Source organism: Parasteatoda tepidariorum, chromosome 1 (genome assembly GCF_982258835.1).
Source record: "Parasteatoda tepidariorum strain Cologne lab strain chromosome 1, Ptep-v5.0, whole genome shotgun sequence".
NCBI classification, from domain to species: Eukaryota; Metazoa; Arthropoda; class Arachnida; order Araneae; family Theridiidae; genus Parasteatoda; species Parasteatoda tepidariorum.
In genome coordinates this window covers 39,581,175-39,602,539 of record NC_141755.1, presented here as the reverse complement: position 1 = coordinate 39,602,539, position 21,365 = coordinate 39,581,175, and the positions used below count along the sequence as shown (strand labels likewise).

The 21,365-nt window shown below is 33.2% G+C and overlaps 1 protein-coding gene across 3 annotated transcripts in view; it reads left to right on the top strand.

Annotated features, from left to right (window-relative positions):
- The window catches only part of LOC107453580 (15-hydroxyprostaglandin dehydrogenase [NAD(+)]), a 36,397-nt gene extending 16,571 nt beyond the window's left edge, over nucleotides 1–19,826 (top strand). For 2 of the 3 annotated variants that reach the window (XM_087162155.1, XM_087162159.1), the window contains exons 3-8: nucleotides 1,465–1,585; nucleotides 4,617–4,723; nucleotides 7,092–7,188; nucleotides 7,276–7,352; nucleotides 15,989–16,134; nucleotides 17,960–19,826. In XM_087162155.1, coding sequence (XP_087018281.1) covers nucleotides 1,465–1,585; nucleotides 4,617–4,723; nucleotides 7,092–7,188; nucleotides 7,276–7,352; nucleotides 15,989–16,134; nucleotides 17,960–18,056 — 645 coding nt within the window. In that variant the 3' untranslated portion in view covers nucleotides 18,057–19,826. Of the gene's footprint in view, nucleotides 1–1,464; nucleotides 1,586–4,616; nucleotides 4,724–6,639; nucleotides 6,931–7,091; nucleotides 7,189–7,275; nucleotides 7,353–15,988; nucleotides 16,135–17,959 lie in introns of those variants that run through there. The other variant, XM_087162160.1, reaches the window with a different exon arrangement.
- Nucleotides 19,827–21,365: the final 1,539 nt, after the last annotated feature.

The window sequence follows — 21,365 nt, the reverse complement described above, 5'->3', positions numbered from 1 at the left end:
GGCGTTATCTTGAAGGAAGAGAACCACCTTCCTTCTGATCTCGTTTCTTCGTTTTTCGCGAATGGCATCGTTAACTTTGATTAGCATATTGCTGTATATTGTATTGTTGATAGCCTGCCCATTTTTTAGGTACTCCTTATACATAATTCCACAACAATCCTACCAGATACTGAGAAGCACCTTCTTGTTAGTTAGCATTCGTCTTGCAACCGAACCTGCTGATTCCCTGGATGATGACCACCCTCCTTTACGGCTTGTATTGTTGTAGTACATCCATTTTTCTTCACAGGTCACAATTCTGTCTAGGTTGTGCTCTTTTCTTTGATCTCTGAGAAGAGCCAAAAAGGCCGCTTTTCTCTTGCTCTTGTCTTCAGCAATCAATTCGTGAGGCACCCAGCGGTTAAATTTAAACGTTAGATGCATATGTTTGAGAGTATTAACCATTGTTTTTTGGCAAACGTCAAGCTCTAAACATTAGTTTGTGATGAAACCTTCCTGTCTTGATCAATGATTTACTTTAACTAGTCACAATCAACTTCAATAGGGCGGCCGGAATGTGGTTCATCTTCAATGTCAAAATTCCCAGTTTCAAACTTTCGAAACCAAACTTTTACTGTATCATAAGAAACAGTATTGAAATCTAAACTTTCGCTTATTTTCGTGAAATTCAGTTGCACGGAGCTTATTTCGGAACACTTATTACATAATTGTTCTGATCTGTTGTCGTGATAGCTCCATTTTAAACACTTTTTTGTTGCACAAGATATTAAAGTTTTGGCGAACAAATTGCACAGTTGTGTAGTTCCAACTTTTAGCTTTGGAATGCAAAAAAACAGTTTGGAAAAAGGTTAACTACCAGGGGGATTGACTGCTGTTAGCGCGAAGGTATCTCCCCTTGGTGGAAAACTTTTTAATCCATCTGATATTTCTCAAATTGCTGCTCCTCAAGATATTGTGAGTGTCGGAAAACTGAATCCCTAAAAAAAAAAAAAAATATGTTTATTAAAAAAAATGACTGATTTTGTAATTTAAAATATCGTCTGTTATATATTAAGTGAAATAGAAAGTCTACTTTTTAAAATATTATAATCTAGCATGAATTAGATATTAAAAGTTATTCAAGGGCTCCTTTTTTTTTACTTTGTAATTTGCGACTTAAAAGAAAAGAATTTCTCAAATCTGTAAGCAAATCTGTAAATTTTTATAACATCCCAAAAATTTGAAATAAATTTAGTATAATCGCTAGTTACTTAATACTTTGAAATACTTAAAGACAGATGTCCGGAAACTGCAAATGAAGTTTGTACTTTTGGTACTTTCAATATGCACTACATTAATAAATGAATAGTCACAATAAAATACTTTCAATTTTAGACATTTCAAAGTAAAGAAGTGAGTCTTTTTTAATATTGATTTGGTGTTATATAGTATGTTTTTTAAATTCTTTTTTTTTTTTTTTTTTAGGTTTGTATTTGTGATTTAAATGAGGATACATCCACGGAATTAATAAAAAATCTGCCTACAAATTTACAGGCAAACATATTTTTCAAAAAAACTGATGTTACTGATAACAATGACTTCAAAGGTAATAATTCATGATATTCTAATTTATTATTTCAAATTTAGAAATTTGACAGGCGCATATACATAGATAACTAAGGCGAATCGCTATTAAATGAAGCGTAATGAAAAATATCAAAACCCATTCAATTGCCTTGTGAAACTTACATGTGTTTCGAATTTTTGCTTTCCCTGTCTCCTCTGCTTCCAATAGCAATCAAACAGGTTTTGATGTCTTCAATCTCGCTTTCCCCATAAGTGTTTAGTTGAATTTCGTCTTTTTTTTCGGGATAAAACTTTATTTGTGATCCTCAACGTGTATATTTTTTCATATCATTTTTTAAAAGGATTATAAAAATATGCATTCAAGGTGGACCTTACAGAACACCCTGTACCCCAAACTTCGTCACTGCTCTGTCTTATTCTATTCTCTCAAACTCTCCACTGAAATATTGACATCATTGCTCTAAATGATGCATTTTCTTTCATGGACTCACTGCTTTGTAGTTTCCTATTGATTAATCACATTTTGAGTATGAAAAATAAATTCATGATATTTCTAAAGCACAAATCGGACATTTTGATAATTGGATTTAAGCCCAGTGGTCGGAAGCAGCGCGCTACAAGTAGCGAAACTACTGTAGTCGCTTTTTTCCGTAGCTTATAGTGTAGTGCGCTACTTATTAAAGGAAGTAGCGTAGTGAGTAGTTCGATACAGAAGAGAAAAAAACAGTTGATTGTTGCGATTCTTGACTATTAATTTTACCTTTAATTAAATAAACAAAGTTCAAACGCAAAAAATGTTTCGAATCTGATTGGTGCAAATCCTTCGCTGGCCCGTCAACGTATGCAATAAGAATGTCTATGCGGTCGAGCATTAATGAGACCTACGTCTGATGCACGAAAAAATTAGTGCGAAATCAGTTGAATTGATCCTGAGAAATCAAATTTTAAATATCCGACATTTTTAAAACTTATTTTCACAAGAACTATAAAGTACGTTTCTGTGTCTATTTTCGCTACTTAAAATATCGTCTGCCTTAATTAATTATCATATTTGAAGTCACCCCCTAAACCATTAAGATTAAATCCTAGAGCGTGAAAATCCGATCATTAGATCAAAAGGTATTCTGAGTGGTCCATTTTTTTTGCACTGTATTTTATTTCTGGGAGGGTAAAAAAAGCATAGACTACTCAAATCACAAACATTTGATAATTTCCTAGCATTTTCTAAATAACCGTCGAGAAAAGCATGGAGTTTGACAGTTAAAAGAACAAAATCGTAAAAAGTGCTTTAGATTAAAAAACCATTTCATTTAAGCATGAATTAAAACGTCTTAATGTCTCCTCATATTTAACAGAAGTCAATTTTTTATTCAAAATCATTTTAAATATTGATGAAAATTACGTTCTCCTGTTAAGTTTGTCCTCTAAAAGGAATGAAGTAGTGACTGCATTCGAAAGTAGTTTGTAATCGCTACATTTAAAAAAAAAGCAATTGTAGTTACCTACAAAGAAAATGTAGTTTTTTTCCGACCACTGCTTGACCATTTTTACTTATTTATTCATTTTTAGAAGAACTAAGAAGCGCAAAATCAAAAAATGTTTCTGGAAAAAAATCCGTAGTCCAACATAGGCTAATTTTAAGATATGTTCTGAAACTATTAAAAAATACATAAGACGCAAATTTTTTGTGTTTTTGAGTTTCTCAAGTATAATAAACATAGTTTAGTTACGTTTTAAACCCTAGGTATCTCCGTAACAATAAAAAATTACTATGCATAAATTCTTGTAGTTTAGGTTTAAACAGGTACCCTTAGGAATCTGGATTGCTATTTCTCATAATTCGATAACCTTTATGTATATTTGATTTTCTCATTTAAATATTAATTTATGACCCTAATGTTTTTGAGAATAATTTGACTGTTGAACTTTCTTTATATTTGATGAAACTAGCAAGATTTCTCAACGATTTTGTCTTCGCCAAGTAAAAGTGGATCACATGATCCCGAGCTGCACAAAATATATCTTTTTCGGTTCAGATATGATTAATAGCATTATGCTATCAGCTTTCTAAAGAATATGTAATATCATATGCATTTGATGTAGTTCAACCAATTCCAGAAACTTGTGCCATTAAATTCTACATTCAACTCAACTCGACTCTTGCAAGCTGAGAATCGACTCTTGCAAGCTGAGAAATTGAAGTTAACAAATAAAATGAGGGGTAAAATTATGATAGAGAATTTCTACTTATTTAATTATTGATACTTAACTGTTACAAATTAAACTACTAGCAGTCTAAGTAAGGTAAAACAACGTTTAAGAGCACAAAAAATACATAAAATGCAGACAGCTGCTTCGGATGCTCAAAGGGCAACCTTCATCAGTGCAACAGAAAGAAATAAGAGAACAGGGTAAATATATATAGACCCTTCCCTCCTATTGGCCGTTGCTCCAAACCCTCTTGTGACGTCATCTTTCTATATATATTTACCCTGTTCTCTTATTTCTTTCTGTTGCACTGATGAAGGTTACCCTTTGAGCATCCGAAACAGCTGTCAGCATTTTATATATTTTTTGTGCTCTTAAACGTTGCTTTACCTTACTTTGTATTTCAGCACAAAGGTCGCCCTTATGTGTATTTACTAGCAATCTCTTTCAAACCATTAAATTTGCCCAGAAAATAAGAAGTCATTATAAGCAGACTACGATTGAAGACTAACGTTTTACCCAAATGAGCTAGCTCCCGTATGTTTAAGGTGTAGAGAACTCTTAAGAGTGAAATAAATTCTGACCCAGGACATAAAAAAATAAACAACTCAGACAACAATACTACATTAATCTGAGATATTCCACACAATGGTGCTGGATTTTAGAATTAGAACATTCAGTAATTTAAATATAGTTTTACTTTTTAAAATTCATCTCACTAAGTTTGAAGTTCGGTATTAGTCAAATATGGCTCCCAATTAAAAAAAATTAACAATTTATTTTATCAATATCTGATAATGTGCAATTCAGTTTTTATTTATAAGATGATACATTTTTATTAGATGCTTTTGACAAAACCATAGACAGATTTGGAAGAATAGATATAGTGGTTAATAATGCTGGCGTGGCTGGGGAAAATACTTGGAGAAAAACTATTGATGTCAATTTTGTAAGTAAAATTCTCTTCTTAACTGTTGTTATTAGTCATATTGAATTTAAAGAGTCGTGGTGGCTCAGGGGATAGAGTTCTCGCCTCCCAATGAGGTGAACCGGATTCGAATCTTAGCAATGGATGGTTGATTCGAATTTCGCACACTTGCATCGACAACAGCGATGGCGTAAAATATCCCCAGTGGTAGACGGATTATGGGTTAGACCCCTTGCCGTCTGGCTACCCGTGGGTGGTTTTCGTTGTTTTCCTTTCCATACAAAGCAAATGCGAGTTAAGTTCCTTCAAAATGTAATCCACGAAGGCAAATTTCTCCCAATACTTGATACAGGAGATCCCTTGTCTTCTGGATTTTTTTCAAAATTCCGAGGAGTTGAACATTGGTAGTCGAAAGCTCAAAATTGGGTCGGTTATTTAACGAAAGTAATAAATAAATTTAAAGTCCCTGTAATATATTACTTCTGGGTTACTTCTTACAATTCATCACATATTTCAATCCTTTTCCTTATTTATAACCGACATCATTTTTCAATTTTTAGTAGTTCAGTTTTTTTTTTGTCCTGGATTTTAGATGAAACTCATTAGTCTAATTGTATTTCGACTTATTATTGGTATTTTACGCTGTATATAACTATATTTTATTCAATTAGCGATTTTGTCCATATACGTATGCATCTTAAATAATCTGGTAGTTTAGTTTCATTTATTGTCTGTCCAGAATTAGTTATACATGAAATTCTTCATCCTAAAATTTTTGCTTCTTTACTCGTTATTAAATATTTTTACTACATGTACCTATTTTACTGCAGTTATGATCCAACCCGATTCTATTTCACATATGTATACATTTTAGCATTTTAATAGATGTACAACATTTTACCTAATTCGTGTAATTTAATATCAATACGCACATTAATAATTAGACGTATTATTTGAAAATAAATCTGTAGTGTATAATTTGCTTTTGATCTGACTCGAAATCCATTTCTTTAGCATATCCCCTTTTTTTCATGCAATACGAAGAAGATAATGTTTCTAGCGATTATTTCATCGTGTTTTGCAAATTATAATCCTTCTAATATACACCGAAGAGCCATTACATTATGACCACCCTGCTAGTAACATGTAGGACCACCTTTAGCCTTCAAAACTGCTAGCACCCGTCGTGGCATTAATTCCACACGGTGCTGATAGGTAATCTGAGTTATATGGTACCAAGAGCTCACCAACTGGTCCTGCAATTCCCTCACATTGCGAGGGGGTAGCGTAGCAGCACGAATTTGATTTTCCAAGTAGGACCACAAATGCTCTATTGGATTAAGATCAGGTGAATTTTGGGGCCAAGACATGACTTGAAAGTCACTGGAATGTTCCTGGAACCAATCCATCGAACCAATCGACCCTCATGGCATGGTGCATTATCTTGTTGGTAAACACCTTCCCCCGCAAGAAAAACTGTTGCCATGAATGGGTGAACCTGGTCTGCAACTATGTTCAAGTAGCTTACAGTAGTCAGGGATTGTTCTATGAGGATTAAGGGTCCTAATGTGCCCCATGAAAACATTGTTCCTTGGAGAGAAACCATGAAAACCTGAGCGAGCCCATTGTTATATATGGAGGGTGGTCATAATGTAATGGCCCTTCGGTGTACATATGTTTTTGCACTTTATTATAATCTCATCAGTAGTACTCAATATTAGACTTGTCTCTTGCACTCAAAACTTCAGATTAATGATCTAACTCTTCTGCTTTGTTGTAATATTCTAATATCAGTCATGCTCCACCTTAACACTATTCAATGTCTTAATTTTGAACACGCCTCATAACTCACAACTCTTAGACCATTAAATCCAAATTAATAATTTTGTTTTAACTATTTACAAATTTGTTTCACAATTCTATGCTTTTATTTACAGATTGGAGTATTGCATGGTATTAAACTTTGTTTGCAGTATTTGAGCCTCGAAAATGGAGGTTTAGGTGGCTTTATAATAAATACTACATCTGTAGCTGGTTTCATTAAACCCTTCATGCAATACGAAGAAGATAATGTTTCTAGAGATAATTTCAGCGTGTTTTGCAATTATAATCTTTCCAATAAACATATGTTTTTGCACTTTAATATAATCTCATCAGTAGTACTCAGTATTAGACTTGTCTTTTGCACTCAAAACTCCAGATTAATGGTCTAACTCTTCTGCTTTGTTGTAATATTCTAATATCAGCCATGCTCCCCCTTAACACTATTCAATGTCGTAATTTTGAACACGCCTCATAACTCTCAACTCTTAGACCATTAAATCCAAATTAATAATTTTGTTTTAACTATTTACAAATTTGTTTCACAATTCTATGCTTTTATTTACAGATTGGAGTATTGCATGGTATTAAACTTGGTTTACAGTATTTGAGCCTCGAAAATGGAGGTTTAGGTGGCTTTATAATAAATACTGCATCTGTAGCTGGTTTGTACATCATTTCGTAGTTGTGGTCTAAATGTTTATGTGAATTTAACTATCTTCAAATTGTACACAAATTCCATTGCATTTCAGGTCTTTCTGGATGCCCAGTTGGTCCTGTTTACAGTGCAACTAAGTATGCCGTAGTTGGACTTACGAAGAGTTATGGTGTACGTATCCTGTGCATTTTTATCTTTTCACAAAAATTTTACTTTGAAAATGCGGCTATCCTTTGTATTCGTTTAAGGTATCCGACTACCTTAAGAAAGAGGATTTTCACAAAAAATCACTTTTTTATTTTATTGCTTTATAATAATGCCCAATTTTTCTAGTTTTAAAAACTGTTTTGTTTTTGAATGCACGTCAAGCAGAACTTTAGTTATAGCTATTTTAGTAACAGATGACAGCTGTCCAACTTACCGGAAATTACAAAAATGAAGCCGGTAGTAGGTAATAGTTTCTGATCCATTTCTATTTGTGTCTTTATTTTTCTTAGATATTTAATTTTTAAAAGCTCTTAAACTCACGGCTAATAATCTGAATTATATTTTAATTAGATTTTACGTTTCGTGGTTACTGTTTGTGGGTAACATAAAAAGTTAGCATATTTTCTGATAGTTTGTTTACATTTGAAGCGTACTTTCTATATCTTGATTTTGATTTGTTTTGAAGAAATTTATTGATTTCTTTCAAAAAAATTTGTTATTTATTTTGATGAATTTATTGAAATGGGTAAAGGACGTACTTCTCGATCTAAGAAACGTAAATATTACGGTAATCAACATGCCACCAAAAACCGATGATTTGAGTAAAGTTGATTATACCATTTATTCAAAATTGTGTAAAGCAGATGAATCTATTACTTCAAGCTCTTCAAAATTATCGATTTCTATGGATGTCAATAAAGAACTGATGCCTTTGGATGAGAACAATCTGTGTGGCAATCGAATAATTGATATTGAGATCCTAATGGTGATATTAGCTTCATTATGTTGTCCGGTTTGCTATGATAACAAATTGCATTTAGAAGAAAATTCTAGATTTGAGCTATTATAAATATTATAAAAAATATTTTTTACTTCTAATTATTAATAAAAACTATATTTAGACATATATATTAAAGTGTGAAAATACAGTAAGATGGTTGTTTAATAAAAAATTGTTCCTGTGTTAAATGCTTTATAAGTAGTAGACTTTTGATGTTATTCACTAAATACTTTAAAATATCGCTAAATAATACGTTAAAATATCGCTACGTTAAATAAAACTAAGAAAATGTGTGAAGGAATGTGCCCCCTATAAAATATAATAACTTCCTACTGACAAACATTCATAGTTTTTAGAAAAAATGTAATTATAAACTTTAATTGTGTTTTTCTCAAAATGACAATTTTGCTGTTTTTGTCTACGGAAAACAAGATAACTCAACTAATTATAATAAATTTGTCTTCAAACTTTCAGAGATTGTTTCTTGTATTGGTGGTTATGTAACAGACCTCCAGAATTCAGATAACTGTATTATTTTTTGTTTTATGAGATATTTTGCAGTAGATAATGTGAAGAAAATGTGAAAAAAAATGGAAAAATATGCTTAACACTCCATAAATTTTTTTTAATTTCATGCTATCATTTAAGTTGAGGTTCATAACACTTCAGAGGGTTATACGAAACGGCTCAAAAAGTTTGATAGCTGCAGGTACAATAGTTTTTTGTGTAGAGTGTTTTCCGTTAATGAGTTATTTTCATTAAAATTATCTAAAAAATACTCTTTAAACAAAACATTTCCTGTATATTAAAATTTTCTCTATTAAATATGTTTATTTAAATTAATATACAATATAAATTGCAATAATGTTGTGAAAAATATTTATTTTTCAAAAATTTTGTCCCGAAGGTAGTCGGATACCTTAAGAAAATCAGACGAATAGTCATTTCTGTCGAAAGTTTACTTCGTAAACTTATAGCCCATTAAAAAAATCACAAGATATTTTTATACGTACGCTACGAGGTATAATAAAAAACCTATAACTAGTTTTATTACGAACCTAAAAGTTAAGTTGCAATACACTACTCTTATAGTTGGTCTATAGAACGAACTCCCCTCGTCACAAATTCTAAGTCCATTTTATGTTATGGAAACACAAGAAATAACGCATTTTAAAGTAGGGAGCTTCTTTTCCTCTGATTCCTTTTCTCTCGTTGATCCGAGTCAAAATCGGTCTTAAATAACGATCCAACATCCGTACTTGAATTAGTTTAACCTCGTAATCATAGTTACCGCCACCACTCCAGACGAATGGCTAGGGGAGTTCTTTGCATATACAAACTATACGTGGAGCACAGATGCCAACATTGATGCCAAAATTTTAAGTATTTCTAAAAAACGTTTTTCGGAAGGATCTTCAGCTGCTTCATTGTTGTCCTCGCAATATTGATGATGGTATCGAAACTTTTTCATTTTTTCCTCATCATGGGCTTTATTTTTGGGAATTATTCTAAACTAGGAGAATATTGGGGGTAATTATTCGAAGCAAGGTGCATTGTTGCCATGAAAGAGCAAGCATTATCATTTTTCTGAATTATCATTGCCGTCCAGGTGGCCGAGCGGTTAGCGTTCCTGACTGCGAAACCAATAGTTGCGGTTTCGAATCCCGATCAGGACATAGATGTTTATCTCCGTGTGTTAGCCTCTGTTTTGTGTCATGTGTGAATGTGGCCCACCCTATGTACGGGTATCTGTGGCAGTGTGGCGTGAGTAATGTTGCTTGTCTCCGTGACTTTGGTCATAAGATGCTCACCAGGCAACGCGAAATGAGGCACTTCCGGTATTTTTCTTGGCGAAGAACGATAAATTCAGTGTCTGCCATTAAAATAAAAATTATTTGTCCAATTGACAAATCACATTTTATTCAAAATTAGCACAAAGCTACTTACGTTTTACGCTATAAGCACGTTCAAAACTTATCATAGTTTATATAGTTAGCTAATTTTATTTCTAGTCCAAGATTCCTGTTTGGCTGTAACGCATTTCACACTTAATAAAAGGAAATGCTAAGAGTTAAAAAAAAAGAATTAAATCATATAATAAAAACCTATGTCTTTAAGATAAATACTACATTCTACTGCCGAGTATATGTTATTAAGAACTGATGAGTTATAAATTCAAAGCATCGTTGACATAGTAAATATTTTATGCACTGTGTCAAAACGTGTCTTACCTCCAATGGTTCTTTGCACCTTGAACATTTAGAGCATTTAATAACAAGTATTTGCGTTTAATTTTTGATGTATTATGTTTAATTTATGATGTATTATGTAATTATGACTTCTAATTTTCCAGGCAGATTTAATAATTTGAAAGGGAACATTGTTGATTTTATTTGAAACAGTTTGTTATTATATTCTTTGATCCGTATAACCACCAATGCTCCAGTCATATCTGTATAAATCATGAGTTGATTTGTAGTAGTATTTTATGTAGATTTCTCCATTTGTCTGCTTCTTCATTTAATGGAATTTCAAAATTACCACAAGATGAAAGTATATCAGAGTTATTATTCGTCAGTTTACTGTAAAAGTTTAAAATATGAGGTAAAATAGTATAAGTTTTTTTTAACACTAAATCTCGATACATCAACGCAACTTTTCGAATCCGTATAACTTGTTGTACTGTATTTATTACTATTATTACAGGTTCTTATTTTGAGTTTAAGACATTTAAACAATATAAGGCTTTTGTGCTAATTAAGCTTAATAATATAAGGTTTCCTTTTACGCTAAATCTTGATGCATCAATACAACTCTTTGAGTTTGCGGCGACTGAACTTAACTTAATCGTAACCGCAACAGTTACGATCAGTAACTGTCTCTGTCATTCCGCGCGAAGACGCATTGTAGACGCACTGCTCTAACTTTCATGTTTTCCCTTGTGTTCGTTATAATTAAATATTAAAATAAATACTAATTAAAATGTAAACTACGTCTATTCATCTCCTGGACACAACCAACCACCACAGTGGTGACAGCCGGACGTTCATATATTAAGGAGATTATGTTTCAAATGGAATAACTAATTTCGCTTTGGATATCGGAAGTTTCACAAAAACGGTACTGTGGCTTTTCAATTTTTGTTTCTTAATTTCTGTCGGAATGCATACTGTATATTAATTTAATTTCATTACATATATATATTATTACATTTTAATATGCAGCCAAATAACGCTGAAAATACTCACGTAGATAAGATTGCACTTAAATTACCCCCCTTTTGGCGTACAAATATTAAACTTTGGTTTTTACAAGTTGAAAGTGCATTTACTTTATCTAACATAACCAAAGATGAAACTAAATACGCAAGTCTTATTGCACATATCGATGCAGAAACGCTATCTCATGTATCAGACTTGTTATTTTCACCCCCTGCTACTAATAAATATGATGCTTTAAAAGAACGTCTCATCACCGAATTTTCGGATTCTGAAAATAAACGCATTCGAAAACTACTTTCAGAACTTCAATTAGGTGACCAAAAACCCTCTCTTCTCCTACGACAAATGCGAGAAGTTGCTACCGATTCAGTAACTGAGGATTTTCTTAAAACAATATGGCTACAACGTTTACCCCCCAATGTGCAATCTATTTTATCAATTTTAACTGATCAAACGTTGGTCAAATTGGCTCTACTAGCTGATAAAATACTTGAAACTTCCCCCACCCAGCAAATAAATTCCATTAAACAAAATGAAACTGAAACCGATCTAAAAAGTAATTCATTTGTTGCTCTTCAAAATCAAATATCAGAGCTCAGCTTACAAGTAGCGAAAATGTCTGTGCAGCAATACCGGCGCCGATCAGATTCTCGTGGCCGTACAAACTCAAGGACAAGAAATAAATCAGAGGAACGTTCTCTTTGTTTTTATCATTTTCGTTTTGGAAAAGATGCGTTAAAATGTAAACAACCTTGTTCTTTTAATTCGGGAAACGAATAAGTGCCACGTCATCTATTTTGCCTGCAGATTCCGTGGCTAATAAATTAGGCAACAGATTATTCATTTATGATAAAAATACAAACTTAAATTTTCTTATTGATTCGGGAAGCGCATGTTGCGTTCTGCCTATTTCTAACAGTAAAAATAAATATACGCCGAGCAGCATAATGCTATATGCCGCGAATAATTCACCCATTAAAACTTACGGAACAAAACATTTAAAATTATCATTTAACCTCCGTCGTTCATTTGGCTGGGATTTCATTCTCGCTGACGTCACCTCGCCAATAATTGGAGCTGATTTTTTAACGCATTATGCATTACTTGTTGATCTGAAGAATAAACGTCTCATTGATTCAAACACTTCTTTAAAGTCGAGCGGCTATTTTGCTAATTCTTCTCAGTGCTCAGTTAAAACTATATCTAATAATATGCCTTTTCAAAATTTATTACAAGAATTCTCGGATATTACTAACCCCTCGCAAGAAAGAAAATCTATTAAACATTCTACCGTTCATCACATTGAAACAACATGTTCGCCTGTACATTGTAAGCCACGTCGCTTACATCCGCAAGTTTTCGAAGCAGTTAAGCGCGAATTTTCAACAATGTGTGAAAAAGGTATATGTCGTCCTTCAAAAAGTCCCTGGTCTTCTCCGCTACACGTTGTTATTAAAAATTCGAATATAAGACCAGTAGGAGATTATCGACTCTTAAATTCAAAAACCGTCCCGGATAGATATGGCATTCCATATTTACATGATTTCGCACATGCTCTCTATGGAAAATCAATATTTTCTAAATTAGATATCGTCAGAGCATACTATCATATCCCAGTTAATGAGGCTGATATTCCCAAAACCGCGATAGCCACCCCTTTCGGCTTATTCGAGTTTCCTTTTCTAAATTTCGGACTCTGTAATGCTGCCCAGACATTTCAACGTTTTATGGATGAAATATTTCGAGATCTACCTTTCTGCTATTGGTACTTAGATGATATTTTAGTCTTTAGCAATTCAGAACAAGAGCATATTCAACATCTTACTGAAGTTTTTAAAAGACTCCGAAATTATGGTCTGACATTAAATGTATCAAAATGCATACTTGGGGTACCTGAAATTTCTTTTCTAGGGCATTCAGTAAACGATAAAGGTATCACTCCTCTTACTGAGCGCATCGAAGTAATCGACCGGTTTCTAAAGCCAAATACGATCAAAGAGCTTAAGCGATTTTTAGGCTTATTAAATTTTTACCGTAGGCATCTACCTAACGCGGCAGCAACTCAAAAACCTCTACATGATCTGTTAAAAGGTAGCCCAGCTCGAAACAAAATCATCGATTGGACCTCAACCGCTACCGAAGCTTTCGATAACTGTAAGGCGTTACTTCGAAATTCAATGCTTCTTGCCCACCCTTCCCCAGATGCTAACCTCGTCTTGCACGTCGATGCTTCAGATTTCGCCGTTGGTGGGGCATTACACCAACTGATAGGTAACGATTTACAACCTCTCGGATTTTTCTCCAAAAAACTTACTCCTAGGGAAACGCGTTACAGCGCTTATGATCGGGAATTGCTCGCGGTATATTTGTCAATTAAACATTTTAGACATATGCTTGAAGCACGTTTATTCACAATATACACTGATCATAAACCTTTAACGTATGCCTTCCGACAGAAATGGGACAAATATTCGCCACGTCAACACCGTCACCTTGATTTCATCAGTCAGTTCAGCACCGACATACGTTATATTAAGGGCGCAGATAACATATCTGCTGACATGTTATCTCGAGTTGAAACAATTCGTACACCTACTGCAGTGGACTATGACGAAATAGCCGATTCGCAACGTGATGATCCTGAACTGAAATTAATTTTGAGTACAAACTCGTCACTTGAATTACAAGAAGTTGTAATTCCTGGCTCCTCCAAGACACTTTTTTGTGACACAAAATCTCAAATCACTCGTCCATATATTCCTCAATCTCATCGTCGTACAATTTTCAATACTTTTCACAAATTGTCACACCCTGGAACTCGAGCTACATCAAAACTGATCCGTTCCAAATTTGTGTGGCCTTCCATCAACAAAGACTGTGTGAAGTGGACTCGAGAATGTCTTGCCTGTCAGCGATCTAAAATCAACAAACATACTCGAAGTCGGGTTGAATCAATACCCATACCTTCAAAAAGATTTGATCATGTACACTTGGATCTCATCGGACCGCTTCCGCAATCTAGAGGATTCCAATATTGTCTCACGTGCATAGACCGTTATACACGTTGGCCAGAAGTTATCCCAGTCACTGACATGTCAGCAACGACTATAGCATCAGCGTTTTTCACAGGCTGGATTGCCCGTTTTGGCATACCAGCCTTCATAACGACTGATAGAGGAACAAATTTTGAATCATCATTGTTCTACAGCCTGACGAAACTGCTTGGAATTGAGCGTTGCCGAACAACAAGTTTTCACCCGCAAAGCAATGGCCTGATAGAAAATTTTCATCGGCCACTCAAAGCCGCTTTGAAGTGCCATGCAACAACAGATTGGACAGATGTTCTACCAGTGGTTCTCCTCGGTTTGCGATCCACAGTTAAGGAAAGCATCCAAGCAACCCCAGCTGAACTAGTTTATGGTGAGACATTACGCTTACCAGGTGATTTCTTGATTCCCACTACAAATGATGATCCTCCACAAGAATTTGTCTGTAAATTAAGACGTCTATTTCAAGACTTAAGACCTCGACCGACGTCACACCATGAAAATCGTCGAATTTTCATACATCCCGAACTTAGAAATTGTTCACACGTATTCGTACGTAGGGACTCTGTTCGAAAACCTCTACAACCTCCGTATGACGGACCATTTAAAGTCATACGAAAAAGTGAAAAACATTTCACCATTATGATACGTGAAAAAGAACAGACAATTTCTATTGACCGTCTCCAACCAGCATTTGGACTATTTCAATCCGAACCAAACACAATCCAAACTTTTCCCTCAAAAGAACCGAGTCTACCAAAAGATTCTCCGGACAAACCTGCACAACGGACTAGATCAGGCCGCAGAGTTACCTTCCCCGATCGTTACGTATCAGTACCCTGATACTGGCGGGGGAGTGTGCGGCGACTGAACTTAACTTAATCGTAACCGCAACAGTTACGATCAGTAACTGTCTCTGTCATTCCGCGCGAAGAAAAAGCATAACCGCCATTGTAGACGCACTGCTCTAACTTTCATGTTTTCCCTTGTGTTCGTTATAATTAAATATTAAAATAAATACTAATTAAAATGTAAACTACGTCTATTCATCTCCTGGACACAACCAACCACCACAAGTTCGTATAGCTTATAGTACTATATTTTTTACTATTATTATGGTTTTTTTATCTTGAGTTTACCAACTATATTAGGCTATAGTATTATCAACTATATATCTAATTTATCAACTATATTAGGCTATTTCAACTAAATGAGGCTTTTGTGAATATGTCACTTTTTGTCACTCAGGGCCAAATTATGGCCCTTACCTCAAAAACTCAGGGTCAAACTATGGCCCTTGCCTCAAAAACTAGCATAACTTATCTACCAATTAAATTATTTTTTAATGACATTATTTTACAATTATTTTACATGTATTCCATGTCCTCGGGAAAATTTTTTGCCTTTGCTTTCGCTTTAAACTTAGTGTCTACTAACCGTGCTGTTCACCCTGTATTTCTTCTCTCGGAAACATGCAATATTTTGTTGCAATATAGCTAATTTCGTCTCTTGTGTCATTGAACTCAATTTATTTCAATTCTCCAATTTCAGTCGGATTATCATTTCAACAAAACTGGAGTTAAAGTGAACGCCATTTGCCCCGGTGCTGTTGATACAGCTTTGCTTCGGAATTTTGCTTCGAGCTGTGTTGATGAAGAAGAAGGAATAGCAGTTGTGAAGAGGCAGTCTTATACAGAGTAAATACTTTCTTAAAGCATAATTTTTTTTTGTGATAAACGAATTTGTTTCATTAAAAAAATTCAACAACGAAATAATATAGACTGGCGAATGTTAAATTTGTTATACTAGCGACAATCATTGGTCGATTTTCTAGCGTTGTCATTCGGGGAGTTGTAATGAGGCTTTTTTTGTCGCCGTGTAAGAGAATTATATAAGTAGATTTTTAGCAAATTTCGATGGTCATGTGATCTACCTCTACGATTTCACCGCCTCGTGGTTTCCTATTTATAGAGCTTAAATGTGATAGATATGGGGAGGTTTAGATGGTTAAGTTTGTGGGGAGCTTCAGATCTCAATTCCGAACTAGATTTCCAGTTGATCTGCACCGGTTGCTGTGGTCTAACATGCCAAAAATCTCCTTTCAAATGAACTTGCTGCTTCAAATTTCAATTGTATCTGCGTCTAATCACCTTTCCAGTATACTTCAGTAGTTATTAGTCTGCATATTTCGTACTTGTTTGCCAGAAATCCTGGACAGCAGACTATTCGACAACATTATGGCTGGTATGTGGCTGGGTATGCAGCTTACTTTGTCTTCTTGGCTAAATCCAAATTAAACAGTTGTGAGTTGCTTAATATTAGGAGTAAGAGCCATAACTCCTTTTTTGTGTGAAAGATTTGACTTTACGAAAGATCCCCCCCCCCCCAAAAAAAATATGATGAAATAAAATTATATAAATTTTTGAATAAATAAAAATATCTGCATCTAAACTCCAAATTGAACTGAAATGTTGGGTATTAACTGATTTAGTTGAAAATTAGAATAATCTGCATTTAAATCTGCAGCAATGGTCCAATGATTTCCCAATTGATAAATTTTAAAATTTAATTTCTCTAGAGAATATAAAAAGAAATTGGACTTTGAGTTATACAACTTTAGTTATACATCTTCAGATAAAATTTCGTGTCTGCAAATTTTATAGTTTGCCAACAATGAGACGAATAAATACCTCCTTGAAAATAGAAATCCTCAGCACTGGTAAACAAGAAATTTGATCATTTAGTAGTCCAAACGTAATGAAATCTTTCGTATTTAGCACCCCTTCTGCGCAACTAACTAGCCCGAACGTAGTGAAATCTTTTTAATTTAACCTCCACTGCGCAGTTTATGTTCGATACGTTGGACTATTTAACAGTTCCGTACTGAGCTCATCTCTCTTCTGTTGGACGAAAACTCACACAAACTTTAACTTATCATGTGCAGAGATATACAGATAGTGGAGACCACAAGGTTTGACCGAAAATTATGCCACTGAATCGATTAAAAACATTTATTGATGGGATTAGCACAGTACATGCATTAAAAGGTTTCAAAATAGACTTCTGTGTTTATGGATAACGATATCAAATATCGATAGTCTGATCATTTGCTACTATAATATCCTGGTCGTATCGTACAGAGGTGTTATGTGAGTTAACATTTAATTTTAATTTGGACATTTTAATTTTGATAAGCAGTTAATTTGTATACGTTTCTATCTATCAAGTTTGTTTTACACGTAATAAAGAAGTATGTAATAAGTTTCGCGTAAAGTAGCTCGAAATTTTTTACAGTGTAGGTAGATGGGTTATTTTTTATTTTTAACTGTTTCAATTTAACTGCTACTGTGTTAATGGAACGTCGGTTTTAAGGAATATAAAATCAATTAAGAAATTATATTTTTATATGATACAAAATATTGCCACACTAAAAAAGTATTTAAAGATAAAATTTGAATTGAGTTAACTAAATTAAAAGGAAAATGTTTCTATCAGAGTTATTTATAATTACATTTTTTATAGGTTAGAAAATATTGGACAAGCTTTGATAAAAGTGTTGAAGGATAACAAAAATGGAAGTCTCCTACGAATAGAAAGTGCTGGCATGGGATACGTCTGAAAATTACTTACGTTTTGAATTTTTATATTATGTTAGTAAACTGATTTTTTTTACTAAAGATGTGTATTGAAACAATATAATGGATGGTTTCCCAACTATGCTGTTTACCTTTCTTAGCTTTCTTCCAAAAGGTTATGTACATTAATTTTTAACTTTTTTTTAAATTCGTACTTCTTCTTTTTTTCAACAATAAGATCAGTTAAAAAGTTTGAATTTTTTTCCCTTCCTAATTTTGACATCATTTTTATTTGTTTTTCAAAGCATTATAAAGAATAAATAACAGCTACAATTGTAGACGAGGTAATAAATTCAAGTAAATTTACTGTACTGTATGGTAATGACATTTTTGATTAAAAAAATTATACCTGCGCTTAAAAAAACCAAAATATACGGTATTTAAATCATTCATTTGAAGTTTTTCCTTTCATATGGTAACGGTTTACCGGAAATACTGGTTTTCAAAATTATAGTTCTTACAACCACATATTTAGTAAAAGATACAAAACTGAAAAATAAATTTAACCTAAGAAGTGGTTTTCATGCCATGCTCTGAGGTATCATGATAAAATTATCAAATTTTATCTCATTCGCCAAATTTTATCTTATGTTATAAAGCTATATTTTATTGCTAATTTTGCCAAAATCATTTCCAAAGTACTTCGGTAAAGAATATCGAGCCTTTTTGGTGTTACCATAGAGCCAGAAATACGGTAAATTTTACCATAATCTGGTAGTTTAGACGATACTTTTTTTCTCAGAGTAGGATTTAAAAACAAATTGATGAACTTTCTTTAATGACATGCTATTAGGCATCATGCTATGCTAGCATAATATGAGTTTTGGAAACTTTTTGCGATTTATTTCTCTTATTTATTATTTAAACTTTTATATTTAAATTTTGAATTTTTCTAGAAACAATTTTAAAATTCCATGTATGTAGCATTATCGCACATGTAACAAACCTTGGTGTGAGAAGGAGAAAAAACTGTCACATGCTAGTTTTATTTCTAGTTTCACACTTGGTTAACTTATCAAATGCATTTTATGACAATTAATTCTTGGTGCTCATCTGTAAGTTCTCACCTTAGGTGCTCATCTGTAAGTTCTTAAAACCTAATAAATCACCAATCTTGTAATCGGAATTATGAATTCAAACTAAAATATTATAAGGCAGTAATATTTAAGCAAATTTCCGAAGCTTGGTAACTTGTTTATGGTAAACAGAGATAAGAATAATTTTACCAGTGGCATATGTAATGGGGGAGATAAATTTCTCTACGATTTAAAGAATATCGGATACTGAATATTTACTTATCGGATACTTTAATAAAATAAAATTTATAAAAAAGCCTTTTTTTACACATTTATAGGTACTTTGCAAAAAAGTTATATATTCCATTATCATCATAAAATTCTCAAATCTGTGAGTTACTTTAAATTAAATAGGGAGAAAGTTTGAAAGTTGATTGATATCCCAACTATCCTATTTTATCACATTTTAGACATTTTACCACGTTTTAATAAGTACCACTTCTATTTTATGTGGTGATAAGTTGCTTGGCAGCTTTATTTTAGGTAAGCAGGATTTGTTAGATGAAATAATCTAATATCTTTTTTCTATTTCTACTTCTATGCAAACTTGGTATTTGTTGCTTGGTATTGGTTGTATACAACAGCTTTATTGTGTTTACAAATTCATCTAACTTTTGAGTGTATCTATTTCTCTATGTCAATTTTAAACAAATAAATTAGTTGTAAGTATGTTGTAAATTGGTCTTTTCTTGAACCCTTTATCATCAGACCGAAACGATTCTCAGATATTGTCTTTTCCTACTTCCGCCAAGCCTTGGAGAACATTCTCTGATGTATTGTAACTATGTCATAGTTCTATAAGTTTACTTCCTTTTATGAACCATATATATACTGTTTTCTTCAATGTAACTTAAGCTTAGTTTAGTTCACAATACTCCACGGTCCATTGCCTCATACCGTCTTTCTCAATAGAGCAACTTATAGAAGTTTAACTAAATTGCAAGCAAAAGATCTTTCTGAAAGCACATTATACATTTCATTATGTCCATAAAAGGAAAAGTAGCTCTTGTGACAGGTGGAGCACGAGGAATTGGAAGGGCTTGTACTACTGCATTGCTCCATAATGGAGTAAAAGTAAATATTATTGTATACATTTAATCAGAATTTCCTTATATTTACTGAAAAATATTGTTATTAGACCTATTTGTTTATTTCAATCACAAGGGTATTCTATTTATTCAAATCACAGAATCATAAGGTTTTTCTGTCACCTCTCGCTTTTCGCACCTACCCCCGCTATTGCTTCAATGTGATTTTTATGCCTTAACGATAAGTAAATTGCTACATCAAAATTAAAAAAAAAAAAAAAAAAAAAACTATTCATTTAAAACTACCACAAATTTTTTGTTAAACAAAAACTGAGTTCCGCAGATTTAGTTTCCGAATGTGTTGGTTTAAAACTTAAAATCAAATTTATTTTTGTTACAATTGCTATTCCATGAGCTAAATTCTTTAAAATAAGAGTTTAATTTTTAGTAAATAAAAAAAAATTGCTTCCACTAAAAATAATTATTCTGAAAGGAGACGAAAAGTCAGATCCTGATATTGCATTGCAATTTCACATAATTTTTATTAGTTTAATGAAATTTATCAGTTTAATTTACGTGTTGAATTGAAACAGTTTCTCATAAAAAATACTGAAAATGTAAATATAACTGTTACAACTCATTGTAACATGTTTTAAAGACCTCAATTTTGTCACATAAGCACTGAACTTTTAACTATACATGTGGATTAAGGCTGCATGAAAACAGAAGAGTGCCCACCCATTCGGAGGATAGACACATAACTATTTTTCCGATTGCCCGTGTCAGCGAGGGGTCAAGGATCCACAGTAGATAAACTGCATTAGCAGAACTCTCCTTTTGATTCCTAGTGTGGCAACGCAAAATCAAAAAACAGGTTTGAAGAAGGTGGTTTTTTTGGCAGTCGGATAGCATGGATGTTTTGTACTCTAGTCTCCATGTCGTATAGAGAGTTCCTCGTATCAAGGGGGCTTTTGCCCCCCAGGTTGATGATTCCGGCCTTACTGTATGTGGATGAAGATGATGTGATATTTTAGAATTTGTGACAAACCAGGATCGCTTTCGATCCATTTGCTATTTCCCCCCCTTCTTCTTTTACAGTAGTTTGTTTCTTCAGTCTTCAAAATGTTTATTAATTTTGACCGATTTGAAATTATTTTTTGAAGGATTTATTCCCATTGATACTTGAGCA